At 39.1% G+C, this 23,376-nt stretch overlaps 2 protein-coding genes across 3 annotated transcripts in view; both read right to left on the bottom strand.

Annotated features, from left to right (window-relative positions):
* ipmkb (inositol polyphosphate multikinase b) overlaps window positions 1–9,888 on the bottom strand; it is a 23,861-nt gene extending 13,973 nt beyond the window's left edge. Inside the window, exons 1-3 of one of the 2 annotated variants that reach the window (XM_037980805.1) lie at window positions 8,886–9,888; window positions 1,314–1,399; window positions 454–550 (exon numbers count right to left, since the gene is read on the bottom strand). In XM_037980805.1, the coding sequence (XP_037836733.1) occupies window positions 454–550; window positions 1,314–1,399; window positions 8,886–9,033 (331 nt within the window). In that variant the 5' untranslated portion in view covers window positions 9,034–9,888. The remainder of the gene's footprint in view (window positions 1–453; window positions 551–1,313; window positions 1,400–8,885) is intronic. The other variant, XM_037980806.1, reaches the window with a different exon arrangement.
* A 1,293-nt stretch (window positions 9,889–11,181) lies between these two features.
* Window positions 11,182–20,439, bottom strand: tfam (transcription factor A, mitochondrial). Its single transcript, XM_017437044.3, has 7 exons — window positions 20,168–20,439; window positions 19,220–19,362; window positions 17,713–17,783; window positions 17,435–17,584; window positions 16,615–16,710; window positions 15,533–15,589; window positions 11,182–15,441 (listed from the first exon to the last, which is right to left on the bottom strand). Exons 1-7 carry the CDS (start codon window positions 20,251–20,253, stop codon window positions 15,193–15,195), a joined length of 852 nt encoding a protein of 283 aa, XP_017292533.1. The 5' UTR covers window positions 20,254–20,439; the 3' UTR covers window positions 11,182–15,192.
* Window positions 20,440–23,376: the final 2,937 nt, after the last annotated feature.

The raw sequence follows: 23,376 nt of genomic DNA on the forward strand, positions 1-23,376 counted from the left end.
CTTCTATCACTTAAAGAAGAACCACGAAAAAGAATATTTAACAATCCAAAAAGTGCAAGGTCAAGCAAGTTGTAAAAGAGCCGGGGAAAGTTGCAAAAAGGAAAGGAAAACTATAGCCGGCCGAAGATAATAGAGTCTGTTGTCATTTGATACTGTTACGTTGTAACAGGTACATATATATTGCTGCACTAAAATGCAGCGGATCTCATTTGTGAAAGTTCAGTTAAATGTCACTTCGAAATAAAGCTTGAATAAAGGTAAGAAACTAGATTATTTTTTTCATAGTTTTCAGAGAATAACTGACAATGTACTTAATTGCGGTATATCGTGATATATATCGTTATTGTGATATAAAATTATATAAATTTATTTTTTATTTATTTACTTTTACTTATAAATGGTATCCCCATAAAACAAACTAAGACAAAGAGTTTGGTGCAGCTGATCCCTTACCATTGGGGCTGTCAGGTGAAGACCAGGTGCCGTAATATTTGGGAATATAGTTCTGTAGGTCTAGAAGACAAGGATCGAAGCAGTCCTCTGCAAACACCTGTGATACACACACACACGCAAACATTATCAGTACCTCCACCAAGGAGGTTAATAAACTGATAATACAAGATTAATTAAAAACTAAAGAACAGATTTTGATGTAATTTTCAGGAAATGTTGACGTCGTCACAATAAAACAAGTGATTCAGTTTAGGTGGTGATCTGGATCGGACTATTTCTCAACGATACCACGGCCTTGGTGGAGGTTTGTGCTCTTCCAAGTGCTTCTAGTCATACATTGTCCAAGCTCAACTTCAGGTGCATCTTCTGCTTGTTTGTGGTTCAAATCCAATATTTGTTCCCTAAATTTAAATATCTGTTAATATCATTGCTCCCCACCACCACCACCACATTCCCCCTACCGCTCCAGGTGAGGGAGGGGAGCAGCGCTCTGATTTATAACTGTGGGAAACTCGACACCATCTGACATCTCAATAAAAAAATAAATCAAAGGAATGGTATGGAGGAAACATTTAGTGGTTTTAAAAGTGATTTGTTATCACTGAGGCAACAACAAATGTGCTCATAGTGGAAAGTAAAGATCTTTGTGACAAATTGTTGCAGTTAAAAGAAGCGTCATAAAGATGTACAATATTTACAGAAGGGATTCTTTGAAATTGCTTGACTGGTTTAGATTGTTTTTTCCCTTGAACCTTGACTTTTTACGAGTCAAGTTCCCACTCAGAAACAATATTACGAAAGAAGTTCGTAAAGACATATCAGTTGAAATATTTGCCATGAAATATGTTTGAGTACATTACCATGTCATAAAACTGAACTTCTCGTGGTCCTCTTGGTGGAGGCTGGACTTGCTTCAGAACCGTTCCATCTGGGTGCTGCAAAATACCTAGAAATAAAAAACAAAAAACAAGGAGAGCACAAAAAATGAAAGAAAAACAAAGGATTGGTATTGAAGACCATTCAAATTGAGAAACAAACCCAACTTTTTCTTTGTGGAATCTAAATAGAAATTTTTGTGCCTAATTTTCCACAATATTCGTTTTTCTTTTTAAAGAATACAAGTTCTTTAAATGTGGAGTCAAAGACAGAGCATTCATAGAAGAGCAGAAATAAAAACAGCCAAGCAGCTACAGAAAAATGGCGTTTCTTTGAGCCACCTCTCCAAGTGATGGAGCTGTGAAGGCAAGTTGAAAAAGATGCATATTTTTTTCTGCACCATTTTTTAAAATCAGACAGAAACACAAATAAGAAACTGAGCCTCAAACAAACTGACACTGTGTGAAAACTTTGACATGTAAAAAAGAAATTTAAAAACTAACTATAAAAGTAGGAGAAAACATCTGATGAAACTTCCCTGTCATTGTTTTTCTACAAAGTTAGATGTAGGGGATATGACAGTAAAAAGAGCATCCACTTCAGGTGTTGAAAAAAGAATTCAGAGCTCAAATATAATGGAAGGTAAAGTGTGAGTACTCCGTTTGATTTTTTTTTTTAGAAAAAAAAAAAGTTCTGTAGGAGTTGAAAAATACAAAAAGGAATTACATTTTGTTCTGACGTATAAATGGTAAACTAAAAACTAATGCTTGTGATGGAAATGAAAGAATAACAGAATGTGATAGCTGTGCTAGGATTATCGTTGACTTTAATGTCCTCTTTAGAACTGCATATTAGAGAATATGCAATATGAACTTAACATTTTAACATGATATATTCTGGTATTTATTGCAATGGCAATAAGTGACAATAAAAATCCATCCATCCATCTTCTACTTATCCGGGGTCAGGTCACGAAGGTAGCAGCCTAAGCAGGGAGACCCAGGCCTGGTTCCAATACTCGCACTACACCCTCCGCCCCTCTATGAAGTGTGTTCTCAGTCGAAGTGCGCAGAAGGGTTTGTGTGCGCAGGTTACAAGCATGCAAGAATTGGAGAATTGAGACAGTACGGGTTATGTCATCGAGTTGAAGCCTCTAGGCCGTAACTGCAACATCCAACAGGGCAGACTGGTCGCTGTTTTGGTATTTTAAGAAGGTTCCAGTACGATTTTAACTGTACAGTATAGGTATTTTAGCTTTCCAAAGTCATTGCAGGAGATATTTGGCTTTTAAAATGTGTTTTGTTATGACTTCTTGAGTACAGAGCAAAGTTTGATAGTATTCACACCTGTACAGCAGAGTGAAACAAGAATAATTTCAATACTTTGCAATTCAAAACTGCTTTTTTTGTGACAGATGCAGCTTGCTCTGTCACCACTGCCATATTTCTGCCTTTTAGTTCAAAACCCTTTAATTATCAATAAAGATAATTTAAAAAATTCAAAACGTCACATGCAGCGATGAATTGTGGGTAAATACTTTGCCGGTCCGCATCAATGCGGGCTATGCCGAAGGGCGACATTTGAAGGACACGAGGGTGGAACGAGGGTGCAAGTGCAAGTATTGGAGCAAGGCCCCAGACTTTCCTCTCCCCGGCCACTTGGGCCAGCTCCTCCGGGGGAATCCCAAGGCGTTCCCAGGCCAGCTGAGAAACATAGTCCCTCCAGTGTGTCCTGGGTGTTCCTCTGAGCCTCCTCCCGGCGGGACGTGCTCCTCCTCACCAGGGAGGCATCCTCACCAGATGCCCGAGCCACCTCAACTGGCTCCTCTCGACGTGGAGGAGCAGCGGCTCTACTCTGAGTCCCTCCCGGATGACCGAGCTTCTCACCCTATCTAAGGGAGAGCCCAGACACCCTGCGGAGGAAACTCATTTCAGCCGCTTGTATTTTCAGTCACTACCCAAAACTCATGACCATAGATGAGGGTAGGAACGTAGATCGACCAGTAAATCGAGAGCTTTGCCTTTTGGCTCAGCTTTCTTTTCACCACAACAAACCGGTACAGTGCCCGCTTCACTGCAGACGCTGCATCGATCCGCCTATCGATCCGCCTATCGATCTGCCGCTCTATTTTTCCCTCATTCGTGATGAATATAATAATATTACCATTCAACTTTTTCACTAAATCACTGCATACAATCCAATGCTTCACAAAGACAAATACTGCTCTAAAATGAACACTTGATTATCAAATAGACTAATCTATTACACCAATTACATTTAAATAGCTTAGGGGTGCTGCTAAACAATACAAAGAAATATTGTTTTTCAATCAGTTATAAATTTACACACAAATGCTGATATAGCTTTTATTCCTGCTCCCATGGTACAAACAGTGGCATCATAGTTCAAATTGACTAATTGGATTTTAGTCTGGATTTGTTTTAAGATGAATTTGGTTTTATAATTTGGACTTGTTGCTTCTTTGTGTAATGCACTGCGTTTACTTTTATGGAGAATTGGTGCTATGTAAACTGAACTGAATTAAAAGTGCAAATACATAAAATTAAACAATGAAATTAAATACAAGTTGACTAAACATGCTAGTGATAGTTACCTACGAATTTGTCATTAATTATATTTTATTGTTCCTACTGAATGATAACTCTATCATAATGGGAACTTTTTTCCCCCCTTGTATACCAGAAACAATACCCCTACTGCATACACCCATCTTTTCTAAGAATCAGATATTCAGCTGGTATCCATTAGGTGTGGCCTCGAAATGTGGTGAAGAGCAGACCCTTGGTTACAAATTGGTTGGATGTTTGCTGTCATTTCAGTCTTGTTTACAATCTTATTTGTTGATTACTGCCAGTAAAGAGTTGCACTTTATTACTTTGGATAGCATGTGGTGCCGTTTTGTTGCATAGTAAAAAGCTGAAGAAATACTGCTTAAGACCATTTTTCAAAAGATTACAGGAAAGTTTGGCTTCTTGGAAGCAAAAGAAACAAACATGTGGAAGGACTCAAAAACTCTGCTAAATATCCAGGCCACCCAGTTCTCCCAGTTTTTTACTCTCTTGGGCAATAAGTGAAGATTTTCTGTAAAAAAAAGTGTCTACTCTACGTAATCCATGAGCTAAAATAGTGAAAAAAAGTCCCATTCCAAGCAGTTACTAAGAAAAGGGGCTCGTTAACTCTGACTCCTAAGCTGTCCTCTGAAGTTTGTTTTTATGGAACTTTAGGTTCTTAATTTATTCTTTATATATCTTCAGAGAGGTCGGAGAAACATTTTATTCTCCCATGTCTCAGACAAAATGAGTGACAAATTTGACTAAATGTAGGAAAAGTTATGCTAAAGACCTGAGTACTCCGAGTTTTGTACTTTGCTGATGGCGTGTAAAGACTGCTTTTCATCAGTTGACTTTTCTAAAGCAGTGGTGAAATAATTTTGTCTTACTTGTACTTTGATGTGGTACAGGTTGATTATTAACAAAGGCCACAGAAGATTAAACTCACAGACAGAAAACAAAAGGGATCTGTATTCCTCAAAACAATGGTTTATTGTTTAACTTGTACTGCTGAGGAAAAATGATCTGCAAGTATGTCCTTAGGCATCATTTTTCTTTAAGTGTGTGATATGGATGGGATGGGACTGGTGGTAGCAAAATCAAAAGCTCAAACTTGTTTTTGCAAGTTACTTAGTCCTCGAGACCAAAACTAATTTCATGTAGAACGTGTAGCTGGATATGTTGCAGCACCACATTTTTTAAAAGCCTTTCCTATTGCTAAGTAGCTAACTTAACTGTGATTTACAATATGTAGTTAAGACTCAAAGACTGGAACTATCAAAGTCATGCATATGTGCTTCTCAAAGCTACTTTGCCTCTGTTGTATGAATGAGGGGAAATTAAAAAACATCATCAGTTCACATAAGCATATCTCATCAAGCTGTAATAAATTCCAAAGAAGAAGCTTAGTTAATAGATAACAAAAGAACAAATAAGGTGGGTCTTTGCTATGGGAGCAGAGTGCAGCACCAACCCTTGGATCACACAGACACACCTCACAGAAGTCATTTATCAGCATGACTCTGAGAAAGCTAATTAGTAATGTGTTTATACAAATATGTACAGGAGCTGAGTGTGCACAGTGATCTGAAACCATTGTCCTGGCTTAATACATCAGTGTTGTCTCAACTTTTAGTAGAAGTCTGGAAATTCTGGAAGTATTTTCATTAAACACTTTGCTTCTTTGAAATGTCTCCAAAACACTAAGACAACTGTTAAAACCCCATGAGTTAAAGCTTCTCTTAAATCAAGTGTTCTGCGCAAATATATGAAGGTATATCTAATAATAGGAGAATTTTTATTATTATAAACGATAGAGTGACGCACACTGGAGAAAATGTAAAAGTACACACACACATAGGGATTGTCCAGCCCATTAGCAGTCTCCATCTGGCCTGTAGGAGGTCAGTAAAACTTCAGAAATCAAACATAACTCATTCTGCACGCAACTGAAACAGTTTTTTTCCCCCATGCTTTTATTTTGGAGGCGAGTGGGTGTTTACGTCAGCAGCCTCCTGCGTGTGCGCTATGAAGTCTCTCCACCGGGAAGCAAAGTCTGTAGGAGATTTTGGAGGTGCCGTCCTGTCAGCACACTGTAAAGAAGAACAATGACTGATACATAATTCAGTTTCTAACAAGATATGGACTTCTCAGTGTTTGTTACGACTTTCAGTGGCAAAGCAGTAAGCTTAGTTTGTGGAGAACAGAATGTTGTTTGTAAAATAAATTAGCACACATATCAGAAGCTCTGTTGCACAAACTTAAAAAAAAAGAAAGGGGCCTCTTTTTGCTTAAAATGCCCATCCCTAGTTTATACCAAGCCATTGTCTTAACTGACACTGTGCTCAGGTTGTGGTCCATCAATATATGTGGCTAACTGGAATTGCAACAATAATAGCCACAGTAGCCAAGTATTTTTGAAAAAGGAGAGAAAACTATCAGTAGCTGTCTTAAATATTTTCCCTTTGGGAAACACTTTTTCCTCACTATAGAATGATGGACTCCAAATTGTTTGGAAATTACCTTTAACGTTGGCCAGAAAAATGGACAGTTTTTCACTCACACTTCAGCTTTACTTTTGATCAGCAAACAATGACACAGTAGAATCTGTTGAGGTTAGATTTGAATACTTTTTTTGAATCATTTTAGAACCTGGTGAAGTCCAAGTGATTTTTATTGACCTGATATGTAAAACCCCAGAACTGCAAGAGGGTGGACTTTCATTTTCCCATGACTGTCACAGACAAAAAGCCCCAGACGGAGTGGTGGAAACGAAAGAAAACAGCATGTGTGTAAATGTATTGCAATGGTTACAACATCAGATCTAGGGATAACTGAGATGACAATGCACGCACACACACATATAGACATGTGAGCAAAAATGCTAAATAACACATAACATTGTCTGACGTTTAACGGACACATTTTTAAGTGGTGAACTATGAACATGAGTTATTGTGGTTTGACTCTGAGCTGAACTTTGAACTAGTTCTTGTGGGGCATGAATAATCACTTCATACTGAAACCTCCTAAAACCACCTGAGCTCTATTTTAAGAAAAGCTTTGTATCAGAGTCTGTTTTTTTTTTTAAACCCACAAACTGAAAATTATGCTAAGCAGAGTTGTTAAGGGGAGGGACAAAATCTACAACTTTCAGCACAAAATTTATAACAAAGAACAACACAATGCAGAGTTCAAATGGTTTGCTAATACCAGCAGGAAACTGCTACACTTCTACACTTCTTCTGCTCACACTGAGCAGAAGAAGATCCTGGGAATACACAGATCTGAGCAGGAGCTTCCCGACAAGCTCACCGCTAACCAACGGGCGCTTTCATTTGTTTTCTTTATTTACACAGGTTAGTCATGTTGAGACACAATTGTCTCATTTGCAAGAAAGACCTGTTACACACAAATTAAACATTACAATCAATAAATACAATCCTGGCTCTGTTTGACGAGTTAACAAAGAAAGTAAGCTCCTCTGGTTTTCAAACACATTTTCAAAGTAATTGTATAAACTTTAAAAGGCATTTATCAATACTCATACTGGTACTTGATATTGGCAAGTACTCAAATGTAAGTACTTTCACATGGTTTGAAAATAATGTGGAATTGGTGTGTCCCTACAATTCAGTCCAAAACAGGTTCACGTTCAAATCTAATAAGACCGACATTCATCCATCTCGTTTCTTGACCTGCTTTTTCATGCAGGGTCATGGAGAGCTGGGGCTTATCTCCAGTGATTGTTGAATGAGAGGAGGGGTACACCATGGACATGTCCCCAATCCATCACAGGGTCACACAGAGATGAAATAGTCAACCACTCCTACTCTGTGACAATTTATGGCCTATTTCCTCACGGGCTCGACACGGCCCTACCCAGGTCAACCCGGTGCGGGTTCAGAGTCTTTCCATTGGGTGGCCCCGCCCACTTTCAGCACACTTCTTAGAGCCTTCTCGGCTGAGGTTCCAAGAGAGCAGAGCCGAGCTGAGCTGAAGATTTGACGTCAGCTGACTGTGGCTCACTGATTGGCCAGAGAGTGGCGTCAATCACGAGAGCGTCTCCTACACAAGAAACCCACCATTTTTAAAGTCTCGCAACCACAGCATTCGCTTTTGTCATTTACTTTTTTAAGGAAATTCTATATCCATTAAATGGCAACGCATAAACCAACACCGTGGTACTATGAGGAGGTGCAGACGGTTTTTGTGCTTGTTGGCTAACGACAGAATTCAGAGAAGGTTTGACTCGATTTACAGGCTCTGACCTGCAGAGAGAAGCAGGCCTTGACTTGGACACGGCCTTTTTGGAAACTATGGCAGAGAACGGTGAGTGTTCAGTGACTTTATTTCACCTTTTTTTCCCCTTGTTGATGGAAAGTGTCATCGAGGTGACACTCAGTTACATGGAAAACTACTGAGACCGTGTAGAACCGAGTCAGGTTGAAGAGTGCTGAGACTAGACAATCAAAAAACCACTTCAGAGTGACTAACATGCATGTTTTTAGTCTGGGAGGAAACCTAAACATGCAAACTCCACAGATAAAGGCCTCAGCAGGGTTCTGAACCTGAGGCTGTGCCCCCACAGTACAACCAGTTTCAGCAGGTTGCAAAAGGCTAAATGGTAAAAACGCTGTCTCTCTGAGGAAATCAGCAGAAATCTGAATCAGCGGGTCAGAGCTTTAATAAAAATCAGAAACCAGAGCTGCCTACTAGAGATTTGATGCATCTGTCTCAAGTAGGCAGAAATAATCCCAGGGATGAAACACAGGAACTCAGATCTTAATATTAACCAGACAGGGTACTACTTAAACATCTAAAATATTTATCAGTGATCATAAAAGTCTGAAGATGTTTTGGCTCATTTGTTCTTCTCTCCCCCACCCACCCACATCTGAACCTGAGAAACACTTAAACCAGACCACCGCCGTGAAATGATTTCACTGCAGAGAAATGACTGATGTTTGAGTCCAGTGAACTTACCTACTTTATCCACGCCATACTTGTGACCTGCCACCTGGTGTGAAAGTGGGACACAGCCGTTCAGGTGAGCCTTCTGGCCGGACTTCTCGTTCAGGGAGACGATGTCCGAACCGGGGGGCAACTCTTCCAGCGTCACGGAGGACTTCATGATCGTCCGACGACGGCGAGCTCCGGCCGGGAAGATACAGCTGTTTCCAGTTTAGGAAAATAGGTCAAAAGTCGCCAATTTGATGTTTAACATGCTGTCAATCCGTAGCCAGCCTTCAAATCTGAGACTAGGAAAAAGGTTTTGACAGGAGAAATGGTCGTGTAGCTCAGCAGCTCCTCCGGTTATTGAGGGTTTATTGTTTTATTTTAATTATCGACAGCAGCGTTTGGAGACGGCCCGCAGAGATGTCGTGACCCGCTGAGTCCCGTCAGGTCCTACTAAAGCCCTGTTACAATGGTTTTTACTTTATGAAAAGCGACATAAATACACTCAGGCCACATCCCACTTCCTGCCAGCGTTAACACACGCGAAGCCATGCTCCACTTCCGCTCGGACCTTTCAAAATAAAACCAATCAAGTCGTGTGAAAAATAAACACATTCCCGGCAGCGACAACGAATGAGACGCCGTCTTACAAACACAAAGGCGGCTTGGCGACTAGTTCTACTTCTTTTTTTTCAAATCCAAAGTAAAATTCCGACTCTGAAACGGTTATCTTCAGCGCTGATACCACGCGAGAGGTGAAATCATCCAACTTCCGGTTATCGTCTTCAGCTTTGTCAAACGAAGCTCCACTTCTCAGCTTCAGAACGAAATACCGATGTCTGTAACTAACGGTGACGTTGCCACACAGTTTACTCAACAAAGGGTGCGGCAAGCGGAGATAAGGAGCCAGAGTTATCACCCCAAAAAATCTGGGTTGTGATAGCTATGCTAACAGCACACCAGACCGCCAAACCTGTCCGACATCTACGCTGCCTCGCACGTAGTCTCTGCGACACTTGTTATGTGCTGTCGCAACTACATGGTTACGCTTCATCTATAAACTATTCCTCACTACGGAGCCCCGTAAGGGATATGTCGGAATAAAAACAACGCGTCTTCGCAATAGTTATGCCTCAGGCTCTGAAGTAGAGCAGCTAAGGAGCCAATGCGCTGTCATATATATATATATATATATATATATATATATATATATATATATATATATATATATAGTATCATATGTCATATGTAGTACATATATGTCATATATGCCTGAGGTAATTCAATGGTATTGCGAGGGCACATAATATTTGTTTTCTTTTTTTTTTAATGTACATTTACAACTGATTAACTTTCGGAGTCAACCCCCTTCAAGATGGCAGCTACAGCTAAGCAGTTTTATTATACACAAAGATGGCTGTAACTCAGCAACTTTTACAGATATTGAGCTAAATTTCAGCCTGGTCGTAACCGAGAGTCATTCTCAACACATACTCCGAGTGCTAACTGAACTATTTTCAAAATGTCGCCATCAACTATTGAAGTTAACCATGTCTGTCAAGAAAACATCTTACAAACCTTTAAAATATCCTACATGAAACTCATAGGCGCCGGAACCACTGGGGCCAGGGGGCCATTGGACCCCCCACTTTCCGGCCCTTCCAGTGCGCTGCGTGTTCCCACCAGACGGCTGCACAGACTGCACGCGACTCTCACGAACTGTGACTAACGTGTCTCTGTGTTTATATAGAGACAGAAGCACAAATTAAACCTATAGCATTGAGATCTGGACCAAATTCTTAAAGCTCCAGTCCAGGGTCATAACAGTCACCAAAAAGTTTATGGGGATGCGATAGCGCGGAGTCGGGGTTGGGATTATTAACATGAAAAAAGGCTCTGGCTCTGATACGTCCGTGTCTACAACAATTCTGTCAAAAATGACATTGGAATTCTGTATTTTATTGCCACATCTGGTCTAAATGCAGTATTTACAGCATCTGTGGCGACATTTTCTTTCCAATGCACCATTGGGATGAAAAGAAAGAGAGAGAGAGAGAAAAAAGAATGTTTTCGGCTCATATTTGTTAACGGCTCCTCCAGTCAGACCAAATGCTCCACTTCGCCCAGAGAGCGAATCATTTTTGCTGTTAGGTCAAAAAAATAATGGTGCAATATATACATTTTTTTCTCTCTTTGGTCGTTCAAAACCCAGCTATCGATTCGGAATCGATAGTTACCACGTTTTAAGGTAAGGGGCTGCGTTTACTGCGGGACAAATTGCGACAAAATTATATGCAGTCAGTCATTATAAATGACAAGCCAATGAAAGATCAAGAACGCTTTTATTTTAACTTCAAAGTAAACATTTCCACCAATGGCATCCACGAATTGCATGCAGTACAACCAATCCCGTTTCATTTTGCTCGTTGTGAATTCTAACACCCAAGCTAGCTAACAACATACAAGTGCAAAGATGACAGACAAACCAGAGAAAAAGAAAAGAAAATACAATCAGACAAAACTGAACTTCCACCTTTTATCACCGTAATCAGAGGCATCGGAAACACCATCAAATACAGATCCAGGACCTTCTGCTCAAGGAGTACCACCACCAGCACCACAGGAAGAACCCTCAAGCAGCAGCTCTGGGAGGAATGATGTCACCAGTACAGAAGCTAGCGCCGCTGGGATCAGCTTAGACTGTGTGGAAGCTTGCTGCCGAGACATGGGTAAAGCCCCACAATTAGTCATTGACAAAAAGGAGACAGTCAGAACATTTGGCCAGAGAGATCGATATTTTAACACTGAATGGTACAAAGGCAGAGAATGGCTAATATTGTGCGTTACAAAGAAGCGAGCTTTCTGCAAAGTATGCAGATTTGCCGCTGTCAAACAGCTCGTCTCATTTTCTAGATGTGGAGATGACGGCTTTGTGAAGACGGGCTGTAACAATTGAAAGAAATGCCCCGGGCTTTTGGACAGCCACAAAAAAATCAAATTTTCATAAAGAAAGTGTTCAAAAAAAAAGTGCTTATTTCAGCAAAACACCGATAAGTGTTCAACTCGACAAACAAATTACCGCAGAACAGATGAGAAGAAGAGAGGGGCTATTTGAGCAACTGCGCTGCCTGCAGTTCCTGGCTAGGCAGGGGCTGGCTGTCAGAGGCCATACTGATGCAGAGAGCAATTTTCAAACCCTAGTTAAACTAGTAGCCAAGAAAAACGTCTCTCTTAAAAATTTGATGACAACTAGAAGATATGCATCTCATGAAACAATAAATGAACTATTACACGAGATGTATAGGGAGTCTCTCACATCTCTCTTGGATCAGATAAAAACAGAATCACTATGCAATCATCGTGGATGAGACCCGTAACTGTGCTGGGCAAGAGCAGTTGTCGATGTGCATCAGATGGGTATCAGCTGACTACGTCATCCACGAAGACTTTGTCGGAATGTATGACTGTCCAAATACAGATGCTGTATCAATAACCCTCACCATCAAGGCCATGTTACTAAGATGCGGCCTTGATATTAATAACATGAGAGGACAAACCTACGATGGTGCATCCGTTCTCCAGGGACAAATGTCAGGTGTAGCCAAACGCATCAAAGACATTAATCCCAAAGCTGTGTCAATGCACTGTGCAAACCACAGTTTAAATTTAATTCTTCAAGAGGCTGCTTCAAAGTGCAATATTGTACGTGGTGCCTTCAGCTTAATTCAAGACATACATGAAGTAATTAAAAACTCACCAAAATGTCTTGCTATCTTTAACGCCATCAATGCCGCTCTTTACACATCCACGACCACAAGCTTGAAACCGCTGTGCCCCACTCGCTGGACAGCCAGAACCAATGCGATAAAATCCCTGCTGGATAACTTTGACACCTTGGATGAAATAATCCGAATGGGGGGAAACTCGGAGGCATGCAAAAAAGCACCAAGGCTCCAAGCTTTGATGATGCAGTTCAGTGTTTTTTTTGGACTCAAGGTGTCTTTGAAAGTCTTCTCATCTGCCGAAGAGGTGGCGAGGGTGCTCCAGTTCTCAGACGTTTCACCAGAAACTATTCAGTCAGCGGTGCAGATGCTCCAGAGTCGCTACGGAAAGATGAGATCCACGGAGACGTTCCACAGCATCTTTGAAGAAGCCAAAAACACAGCCATAAACGGCCTGGTTCAGGAGCCCACACTCCCCTTTAGGCGACGCGCCCCACGCCGCTATGACAACGGTGATGCACCTCATCAGTGGAAAAATCCAGAAGAGTATTTCAGGAGTCAGTTCTTTGAGGTAATCGATCTGACAAAGTCTGACAAAGTTTATGTTGTTTTAATACCGAATGCTCTTAATTAGTTCCGCCGCTGTTGCTCAGATGTTGGATTATTCCATCTATGCCCGTGCGCTTGTTATTTACCAGTGTTTACTTTTATTGTGGTCAATTATAAAGCTGTTGGTTGGTTTAACTAATTATCATTATTCATAATAATATATTGGAACAAAAGTCCGGTGGCCCCCCCACCTAGAAAATGAATCTGGCGCCACTGATAAAACTCCATTCAACCAGAAGAATTCAGTTTTATGGCCTCCAAAAGTTTCTGCCACTTATTGTTCAAAAGTTTATTTTGGATTCAACTCATTGTTTTAATGCATTCAGTTTGTTTGAGACTCTTATTCAATGACATATACTATATATAGTATATAAGTCATTGAATAAGAATCAAACAAGCTTATTAATCTGCCTTTGTCTGCCCTTCTGATGGAGTGGTGTTGCATGCTCCTCCCCCTGATCCAAAGAAAAGGCGGAAATCACCATGGCAACCAGCTAGTCCGCAAACTTTGACTCACCGAATCATGTTGTTCTTTGGTAAATGGCTGCTTCCATAAATCCTGATTAATTAGATCAATCATGTCACAGTTTTTTTTTTTTACAAGAAGAGTTGAATAAAAGCGTTTACAAAATTTTCTAATTAAAGTTCAGACAAACATGAAAGAGCAGACAGAATGACATTTTAGCCTGAAATTTCTAAGTAAATCCTGTACTCTTCAAAACACGTAAGGTTCAGTTATATATACGTTAGATTATTATTAAAAATTGGTCCCAAATCACTATTAGGCTTTACAGAAGTAAGTTGATTTTGAAATTTGATTTTATCGCTAGTTGTGTGAAGGCTGATTCAGCGTTGTCACTTTCCTGTTTTTTTCCTGTATTATTTTACTTTGCGGTCTACTTCTGCATACGTTGTACTTGTATTTCAACAATTCAAATATCAAAACTTTCAGCTCATTCAGAAGATGGGTGCTGTGACCTCTGGTTTTTGTTACTTTTATACTTTTCAAGATATTGAACGTTAAGTTACAAAAAAGTCCCCCACAAAAATAGAGATATCAATTCCCACACTTGCTCTATTTTTCTCTTCTTGTGTTATTTTAGTTTTTAGCAATCGTTCCTCTACTTTAAGTTAGCCTTTTTATACTTTTAGCTTTTAACGAGCCTTTCAGCACCTTTAGATAGTGTTCTGCTTCAGCTTCTTGTACAAATTTGAAGTCATTTAGAACTCCATATTCACAATGCATTTTCTCCAGTTTGTCCTTTATCCCACCTCCTTACTACCCTCAGAAATAGTCAAACTTATAAATTAATCTCCAAAAAAAAGGTACATATTTCTAGCTTGGGTAAAAATGGGTACATTGATCTGAAGCATGGAAAGACAAACAAAATGCATTGTTTAAGTCAGATGTTGAGTACTTAAAAGACATCAGTCAGATGTTGAGCAGTTAAAATATTGAGAGAAGCTTCAGATCTATTTGTTTTGGAACATTTACTTCCATTAACAAAAAAATACAGAACGAGTCAATCTTTAATACTGAAATAATCCAAATGAAGACGGGTTGAGTTTAAGGATTCTTCGACTTTGCAGACAAAAAGAAAGTTAAAAGTCTTGCTGGATGGACGGATGATTTCATAGGTGTTCATGATACCTACAAAGTCACATTCTGCATCATTTGGTGGATTAAACCAAGAAATTAAACTCACATGGATCTTCCTGATTTATGTTTTTAAATCCACAGAGATAAATTCACATTGTGTCAAAATATGTCAAGCTTTACTTGTAACGGCCACTGTACAGACATTAATGTTAACACTAGTCAAGTCTTGATACTGGGAGTTTTGTCCTGCAGAAATAAGGGACTATTTAGGGAACTTTGTAAATAAAAAGAGAAATATATATATATATATATATATATATATATAAAAACATAATTGTGCATCATCAGAATTCTCTTCAGATGTCACACAAACATCCATCATCTGGATTGAGTGATAAACATCTTATGTTTTCTTGGTGGAGCTTTGTGCGATCTTGCTGGATGCTTTCAACTTATTCACAGTTGTGGCCTTTGTTGCTTTAGGCTTGGCCTTCTTTGTTTGGCTTTTGACTTTGGAAGTTTTAGCAGTTTTCTTCTTTTTAGACCGTGTACGGATCAGATCGTCCCGTCCGATTTCCAACATATGTTCCTCCCACGATTTCATCTCATTCTTGTAGCGGATTTTGTCATCCTCAGATAGCTGTGTGTAGACCTGAAACCGGAGTTAGAGGAAATCAGAACAAACCATGCCTGAGTAGACTACAAAAAAGATGTTAATAATCTGTAACGATTGTGTGGCAAACCTGTTTATAGTGACCCGACAGATTCTTCCAATCCTCCATCAGAGACTTCATTTTTGCCTGAACAATCAGCAACAACATATATTCAGTAATGCTCAGCAAAAAGATGTAAAATGTCCATTTCTCAAGAGTTACTAGTCTTAAATGAATGTCATACATATCATCATCACAGTTGGTTACAAAAGTATTAATAAACTGTTAAGAGTAATGAAAATCCAAAGCATGTATTCCCTCACACAACAATCCTGAACACGTGTTTAGAGTTGGAGCACAGACAAGGTTTTCAAAGGGTTCCCCTGTGACCTTGACATCAACAGGGATCAACCTTGACCCATGAGGTGTCCAGCTGTGCAGTTTGACGTTCCTCCGTTAAAGGGTTATCAGTTAAAAGCTTGGACAAGAATTGTCGGACGGTGTCGTAACATAGCACGCCCCGTCTTAGGACGGGCGTATAAAATTAAAACAGTTGGCTCACGTTATTCAGCACTGAGGCTCAGAACAGCAGCAGCATTGGAATAACTAAAAGGAAAAGGTTTTTCAGGCGTTCAGCCAACCTTCAAAACCCTCATAAATCTGAAGGTATCTGAAGGAGGAACCCCCCCCCCCGGTCCAAAGGGTTCAAAGGATCTATTGTTCCCTGGTATCACACACACCGGGACACTCTCGGGTGTCTGTCCTGACATGTCTAACCTGTCTTGATGGTATGACGGCTCAACATGTGTCTGATCTACATTCAGGTGCTGCAACCTATGTGTTCCTAATGAGATCCCAGAGGGGCAGGTACCAGTGAAAACAGTTTCCATTTTGACAAAAGATTGTAAAATGAGCTTTTTCCTCAATATTATCCAGCCATACCAACAATTTTTAAACAAACCACTGACATCCAGCGGTGACTTTCATTTGCTTTAAACCTTTTCATTAGAGAAAAGAAAATGCTTTCAATTCTATGACTCAGGTTTAACGTACAAGTCTATAGTTCCTCATGAAAACCAGTTTCCACAGAATGGTGAAGTACCAAAAACAAGAAAATGTTGAACTCAGAACTGGCTCTTGAAATGTCCTTTCTCTGAGTTGGGTTTTCTCACCTGGAGGGTGGCTCCTCTGGCCTCCTGGAAGTGCTCCGACATAAATATGTTAAAAGCAGTCCGAGGGCGTTTGGGTTTCCCTAAACTGTTCAGCTCCTGAAACACACAGACACAAACATAAAAAATAAGTAACAAAAGTGACTTGATTTTATTCAGAACAACTGAGTGGGGGTAGGAGGAAGTTACGCTGTTTTGTTAGTCAACAAAGTGATGAAAAGCAGGGAGAGTTAAGTCTCTTACATAAGGCTGCTGTAAATTTTCATAATCAATATCAGCGAATGTGTAAATTTGTTGACGTCAGTATTTTCAATAAAGATAACATTTTTATGAATTTATTTCTTAATTTCTTGAACCTTTCAACTGACATAAACGTTTTTTTTCTCCACACCACTACTCATCAAGCAGACACCTCTGAAAAAAAAACAAAACAAGTTTGTATGTAATGTAATGGGAAAGATCCACAACAAGGCTAGCTTAAACAAACATTTGTCACTGTTACATTATCAGTGATTGCATTTCAAATAGTTGTGTTGTACTTATCTTCTTTTTCTGACAGGCCAAGTCATGGGTCTGAATTCCTACAAAAGAAGGATTTCTCACCACAGTTTTTAACCATGTTGTGTTGGCATTGGGACTTTAAACCTGTATTGTGTACTTTCATTTGCAAGTCTTTATTTTGTGGTATACTGAAAATGCCAAAGGAAACGGTTTTAATATAAAATAAACGAAAGCCAAATAGCTGGTTTTGACTTTTAGAGAAAAATGAGTCGTTTAGAATAACAGAAACACAACTAGTTGTGAGTGGCAGCCCTACTCTTACCCTCTTCTTTCTGGTGGCTTTTCTTTTTTTCAGCCTCATCTGTTTCTCCATGGCTTGCTCCTGAAGCTGTGCTGGGGTCAGCTGGGACTTGTACTTCTTGAGGTCTAACTTGTACCGCTCCATCTCCAGGAGAAAGGCCTTCTGAAAAGGCTTAAATGGAGAAAGAAAACCACCAGCTTTGGTCAACAGCACACACCAAATCCACAGTTTTGATAACTTTAAAGTTTCTAAAATGATTTGTCACTCAAAACAAGAGGTTCTGTACAATCCAGTAATACCTGTTTTTGCTCTGGGCTCAACACTCTCCACTGCTGGGCAATCTTCCTGATGATATCCACTGATTTTATCTCTAAAGAACAATTAGAACATAATTTTAAAAATCCTTTGCGATTCTGACAGATCAAATTCAGGCAGAAGAAAAAGATTAAGATGTAAATATGATTATCAGCCAGGTGTTAATCTGACACATTTAATTTCCTACAGCTCCCAATCCCAAACTACTCGAGTTTTATGTAAAACACAAAATGTGCAGATTTTTTTTTCTCCAGTCAATGCAGCAGTAGTAAGCTGTAGCCGAGCAGGGAATTCCCTGTAAAGTTTAAATTTAGTAAAAAGAAATTCTTCACAATGCAGATGTTTTGTGTATTTTTCCTGCAGTAAATAACCCATTTATGGCTCGTCTTGCTGAAGAGCTCCACCTATCATTCTTTTAGGGTAACAATGTTTTGAAACACATTTTTTACAAGCTACAGGAGGTCAGCGCGGTGAAATAAACTGCCTATTACAGACTTGCTACCCAGCGTCTCTTGCCTCCAAGCGTGACTTTACAAAGAGCAGAATAGCAGAGCAGTAGTCATATTTGACACAACCACATTTAATTCAGAACTACAAATACATTTAGCTGATATTTATTTCATCTATTTGTTTAGGTCTCCCATCTTTGTGTATCCATTAAAACAAACCAAATATCACAGCTTGCTGGCTTTCTGGGACTTGAGCTCAGACTGGTGATGAACCTGGGCATCAATCTCTCTATCTCACCTGCTGAAGCTTGGACCTCCTTCAGAGCTCAGAGGTGTCTTGGTGGTCTCTCTCACTATTCTCCTTCTTCACACTCACTCAGTTTGTGAGGACGGTCTGCTCTTGGTAGATTTACATATGTTGAATATTCCCTCCATTTCTTCATGATGGATTTAACAGAACTCCTGGGGATGTTTATGAACGACCGGGATTTGTATTTTTATTTTTTTAATTTTTATTTGATTTCACTTTGACATTAAAGAGTATTTCCACTTTGTCAAAAAGGCCAATTTATATTGACTGATGTACAATAGCAACAAAAGGATAAAGCATGAATACTTTTATTACACACTGTACATTTTAAAAACTTGTTCTGACATTGAGAAACTGCTGCATTTTTCCTCAAAGTTATCAAACCATCAGATTCTCCTAATAGCCCATGCCTAAATATAAATGGTGACAGATGAGTATTTTTATTTACATAGCAAAGTGTGCTGACATGTTTAGTGAATTTCTTACATTACCAGCATATATTTGAAATTCATTTTTAGAGCTATGATAGTGTTTGTGAGGCTATAGACTGTATGCAGTAACCAATTATATGGTGTTGAATTGTAATGTTTTTATTTGTTATTGCAATAAATACCAAAAAATATTGTGACCAATTTTGAAGTTTATAATGCTCATCCCTACTATCTTCACTTTCCCTACTGAACGCTATAGGCACCTTTACTCTAAAGAAAATACAATCAGTGTTTGGTTTACCTGGATTTTGACTCGTCATGATCGGCTTCTGTTGAATGACGTATCTTAAGTATCCATTCAGGGGCATCTTTGGAGGACCACTGGCCTGAGTGGTCAGATATTTTATTGGGTTTACATTTGCAGAGCAGAAGACACTGGCACACCTAAAAACAGGAAGCAAACCTGCTTATTGATATTTTAAAAATTAAGCTACCCATTCTTTCTAACGGGATGTGTTCAAACAGTACAAAACAAACACCAAAACAAGCAATGGCCATATTTATAGTTCAGCTGTCTGGGAGCCAAGCAACATTTTCCCACAGGTTTGCCTCTTCAGTCTATAAAAATGACCACTTTTTTATTTTTTACTGCCCACTGTATTCACTTGTTTTATGGCAGCTTGGGTTAACTATCCGTAAACTTCTCTACAGTAAATAACTTGCTGGAATGGCTTGTCTGATAAGAGTTATTAACTCCCTTTTTGTAAAATAATATCCATTTCCCCGCCCCTCTTTTCCGTTCAGGGTCGCGCGGAGCTGGTGCTTATCTCCAGCAGTCACTGTGTGAGAGGCGGGGGACAAACTGGACAGGTCTCAAGTCCATCACAGGGACAAACAACCATTCACACTCTCACTCACACCTTGGGACAATTTTGAGTTCTCAGTTAACCTAACATGCATATTTTTGGTCTGTGGGAGGAAACCGGAGTACCTGAAGAAAACCACACTTGCACGAGAAAATGCAGAGTCCACACAGAAAGGCCGCAGGCAGGAGGCAAACCCACCACGATATTCTTACTGTGAGGCGACAGCTCGAACCACTGCATCCACCATGCCATCCGTAAACAATACCAACCATGTTTATTTACCTTCTGTTAAGCTACAAGACTTAATACAAATTAGCATCAGTTATATCCTAGCAGCATTAATCTAGCACCTAGCAGAGCACAGTAAAACAAAAGTTAGCTACCTTGCAGGATTTCCTGTGTAGGAGAACACAGTGAAGGACTTAGCCAAAAGGCTAACAGTAGCTGTCACTAGATTATATGGAGCCATTTTGTTGGCGTTAAAATAGTGAAGAAGTTATGAAAAAAGCGTATACTTCAACGAATCTGTTCATGCATTAATTTTTTCATTTAAATTATAGCCGTGCTTCTTTTCCTCCTCCGAACAGAGTTCGCGTACAGGATAAACTTAAGCGCCCTCGCTGTTCTTCTTCTTCGTGTTGGTTTGGGTTGTTGGCGGTTTGTAAATCCGTTCAGCGGCGCGCCACCGCCACCTACTGGCAGGGTTCATACACAGCACTGAAAACATGGGAAAAGTAGATAGTACAGTATTTTTACTATTTTAATAATTTAAATATTAAAGTACTTTTACTATTTTCTATATATGGACAAGAACAAGAAATGGGAGTACGAAAAAGCATTTGTATTTTCAGACTTTCTCCCTATTCCATTTTCTAAAAACTAAAGAAATAAAGAAATTACTTAAGCAGAATTATTTTTATTTTTATTAACATGGAAACCTAATCCTTGCATGCCAGCAATGTGTAAAAATATACAAAAAAAAAGGCCCAAGCATTTTCTCCTATAACTTACTGAAACCTTTTGTAAATCAGCATAAAAACATTTTACTTTAATACAAAAATTAAAAAATTAAAAATGGCTTGGACCAATCAGAAAATTTGAGTTTGTAATTTTAGATTAAACATTTTGTAGAAACCCTGGTCTTGTCTGGAGCAGGGGATTTCAATAAAAAAATAGAAACTTGGATTCTCTTTGCCAAGCCAGTTCTCTGAAGAATCGATTGAGGTCAGTACTATTGTATGTTTTGCCTAATAATCTTGATAATGTTGATGTTTGGTTTGACCTCTAGAAGTTACAGAAATACAACCCCATTTCCAAAAATGTTGGGACATTTTATAAAGTGCAAATAAGAATGTAATGCAGTGATTTGCATACCCCATAAACCCATGTTTTGTCCACAGTAGAACATGGTAAACATCAATTGTTTAAACTAAGAAATATCATTGTTTGGGAACAACAACTGGAGGAGTATTTTGTAACTAATTAGGTTAATTAGCAAAAGGCCAGTCAGAGGACTGGACATAAAAAGAACATTTTAGAGGCTGAATCTCTCAAAAGTAAAGATGGGCAGAGATATACAAGTCTGGGAAAAATTGCATCTGAAAATTTGGAACAATTTTAGAAATATGTTCCTTAATGGAAAATTGGGAAGACTGAATATCCCATCATCTACAGTTCATTACATCATCAAAAGATTTCAAGAATCTGGAGAAATCTCTGAGCTCAAAAGACGAGACTGAAAGTCAGTGTTGGATGTCTGTGATGTCTGTGATCTTTGGGCCCTCAGGGGCCACTGCATTAAAACAGGTCTGATTCTGTTCTGGACATCACTGCATGGACTCTTCCACAGATCATTGTCTGTAAACACAGATCACTGTGCCATCTACAAATGCTGCTTAAAGCTCTGTCATACAAATAAGAAGCCATATTTGAACATCATCAAGAAACTTCTGTCTTCTCTGGACCAAAGCTCATTTAAAAATGACTGAGGCAAAGTGGAAAACTGTTCTCTGGTAAGATGAATTGAAATTTGAAATTATTTTTTGGAAATTATGGATGCCACATCCTCTGCACTTAAGGGGAGAGGGACCATCCACCCTGTTATCAGCACACAGTTCAAAAGCCTGCCTCTCTGATGGTATGTAGGTGCATTAGTGCTTATGGCATGGGTAGCTTTCTCGTCTAGAAAGGCTCTGTCGATGCAAAAATGTAAAGATACATGTTTTAGGACAACACATGTTCCCACCCAGACATCTTTTTCAAGGAAGGCATATGTTAGAAAAAGACATTGTTAAATCTCATACTGCATCCATTACAGCAGCATGACTTCATAGTAGAAGAGTCCAAGTGCTGAACCCGCATCTCACCAATTGAAAACATTTGGGAGATCATGAAACAAACAAAAAAAAATCTGCAAAGACCCTAACCAACTAGATTCCTCCATCAGAGCAGAATGGGAACAGCTGCTCTCTTCAGGTCCTGGATGTTTACAGACTGTTAACAACGAGGGGAGGCTTCACAGAGGGAAACATGGACCTGGAACAACTTTGTTGAGATGTACTGCTGCCATTAAATTCAAAATGACCTTTCTTAGACCATTTTTATCCCTACTTAAAATTTGTTTTAACCTTTATATTAAAAATTGTAATGTACTAATTGTTCCAAAACAACGTTTAGGGTTTTATTTAAGTTTATGAGTTCCTATTAATCTACATAGCTAGGGAAAAATAAACACCAAACAAAAATTTGGGACTAAATGAAGTAAAACTAACGCTGGATCTTATTGAGTTTCTTTATTTTATTCATGTGTTTATTTTGGGTGACTCTTAGTACCAGCTGGCGGCGGCAATGCACCATTTTGTTTTGTTTTTTAACCAATCACTAATAAGCAGAAGAAGAAGAAGAAGGAAAAGGAAAACCAGACATTTTACTAGAAATAAGTCACATTATTCAGAATACAAAGGATGAGATTAACTGTAGTATTTATTTGGGTACCAGCACACATAGGGGTAAGTGGAAATGAGAAAGCAGATAAAATGGCAAAGAAGGCAACACAAAGAAGTGTAATCGAAGAAAGGCTGAAGAAAGAATGGCAGAAGAGATGGGAGAGAGATAGCAAAGGAAGGTGGTTTTATAAGATTCGAAGGGTGGTAGGAGAAACGAGAGCTGGAAGAAGAAGTAGAAAAGAAGAAAGAGTAATAACAAGACTTAGATTTGGACATACAGGACTTAATTACACTTAATTACACAATTTTTACAATAAGCAAACATAACACAGGGAAATGTGACTATTGTGGATAGAATGAAACAGCAGAACACGTTATAATGGAATGTCAGAAATATGAACAAGAAAGAAGAGTTATGATAAGAGAGTTTGAAAATATTAAGGAAAAACTGAATATAATAGATACACTGCAAAGGAACGTGGGGAGCAAACATATACTAATTATAATAAGATTTTGGAAAAAAACAAAACTGTTTAATAGAATTTGAGTTTCCTGTAAAACATAGAAATAAGCAATAGGAATTAAACCATCTCGAACCACACTCCATACCAGTAGGTGGCGGTAATGCACACCACAAGTTCTTTTGC

This window comes from Kryptolebias marmoratus, linkage group LG17, assembly GCF_001649575.2.
Source record: "Kryptolebias marmoratus isolate JLee-2015 linkage group LG17, ASM164957v2, whole genome shotgun sequence".
In the NCBI taxonomy this organism is placed as follows: domain Eukaryota; kingdom Metazoa; phylum Chordata; class Actinopteri; order Cyprinodontiformes; family Rivulidae; genus Kryptolebias; species Kryptolebias marmoratus.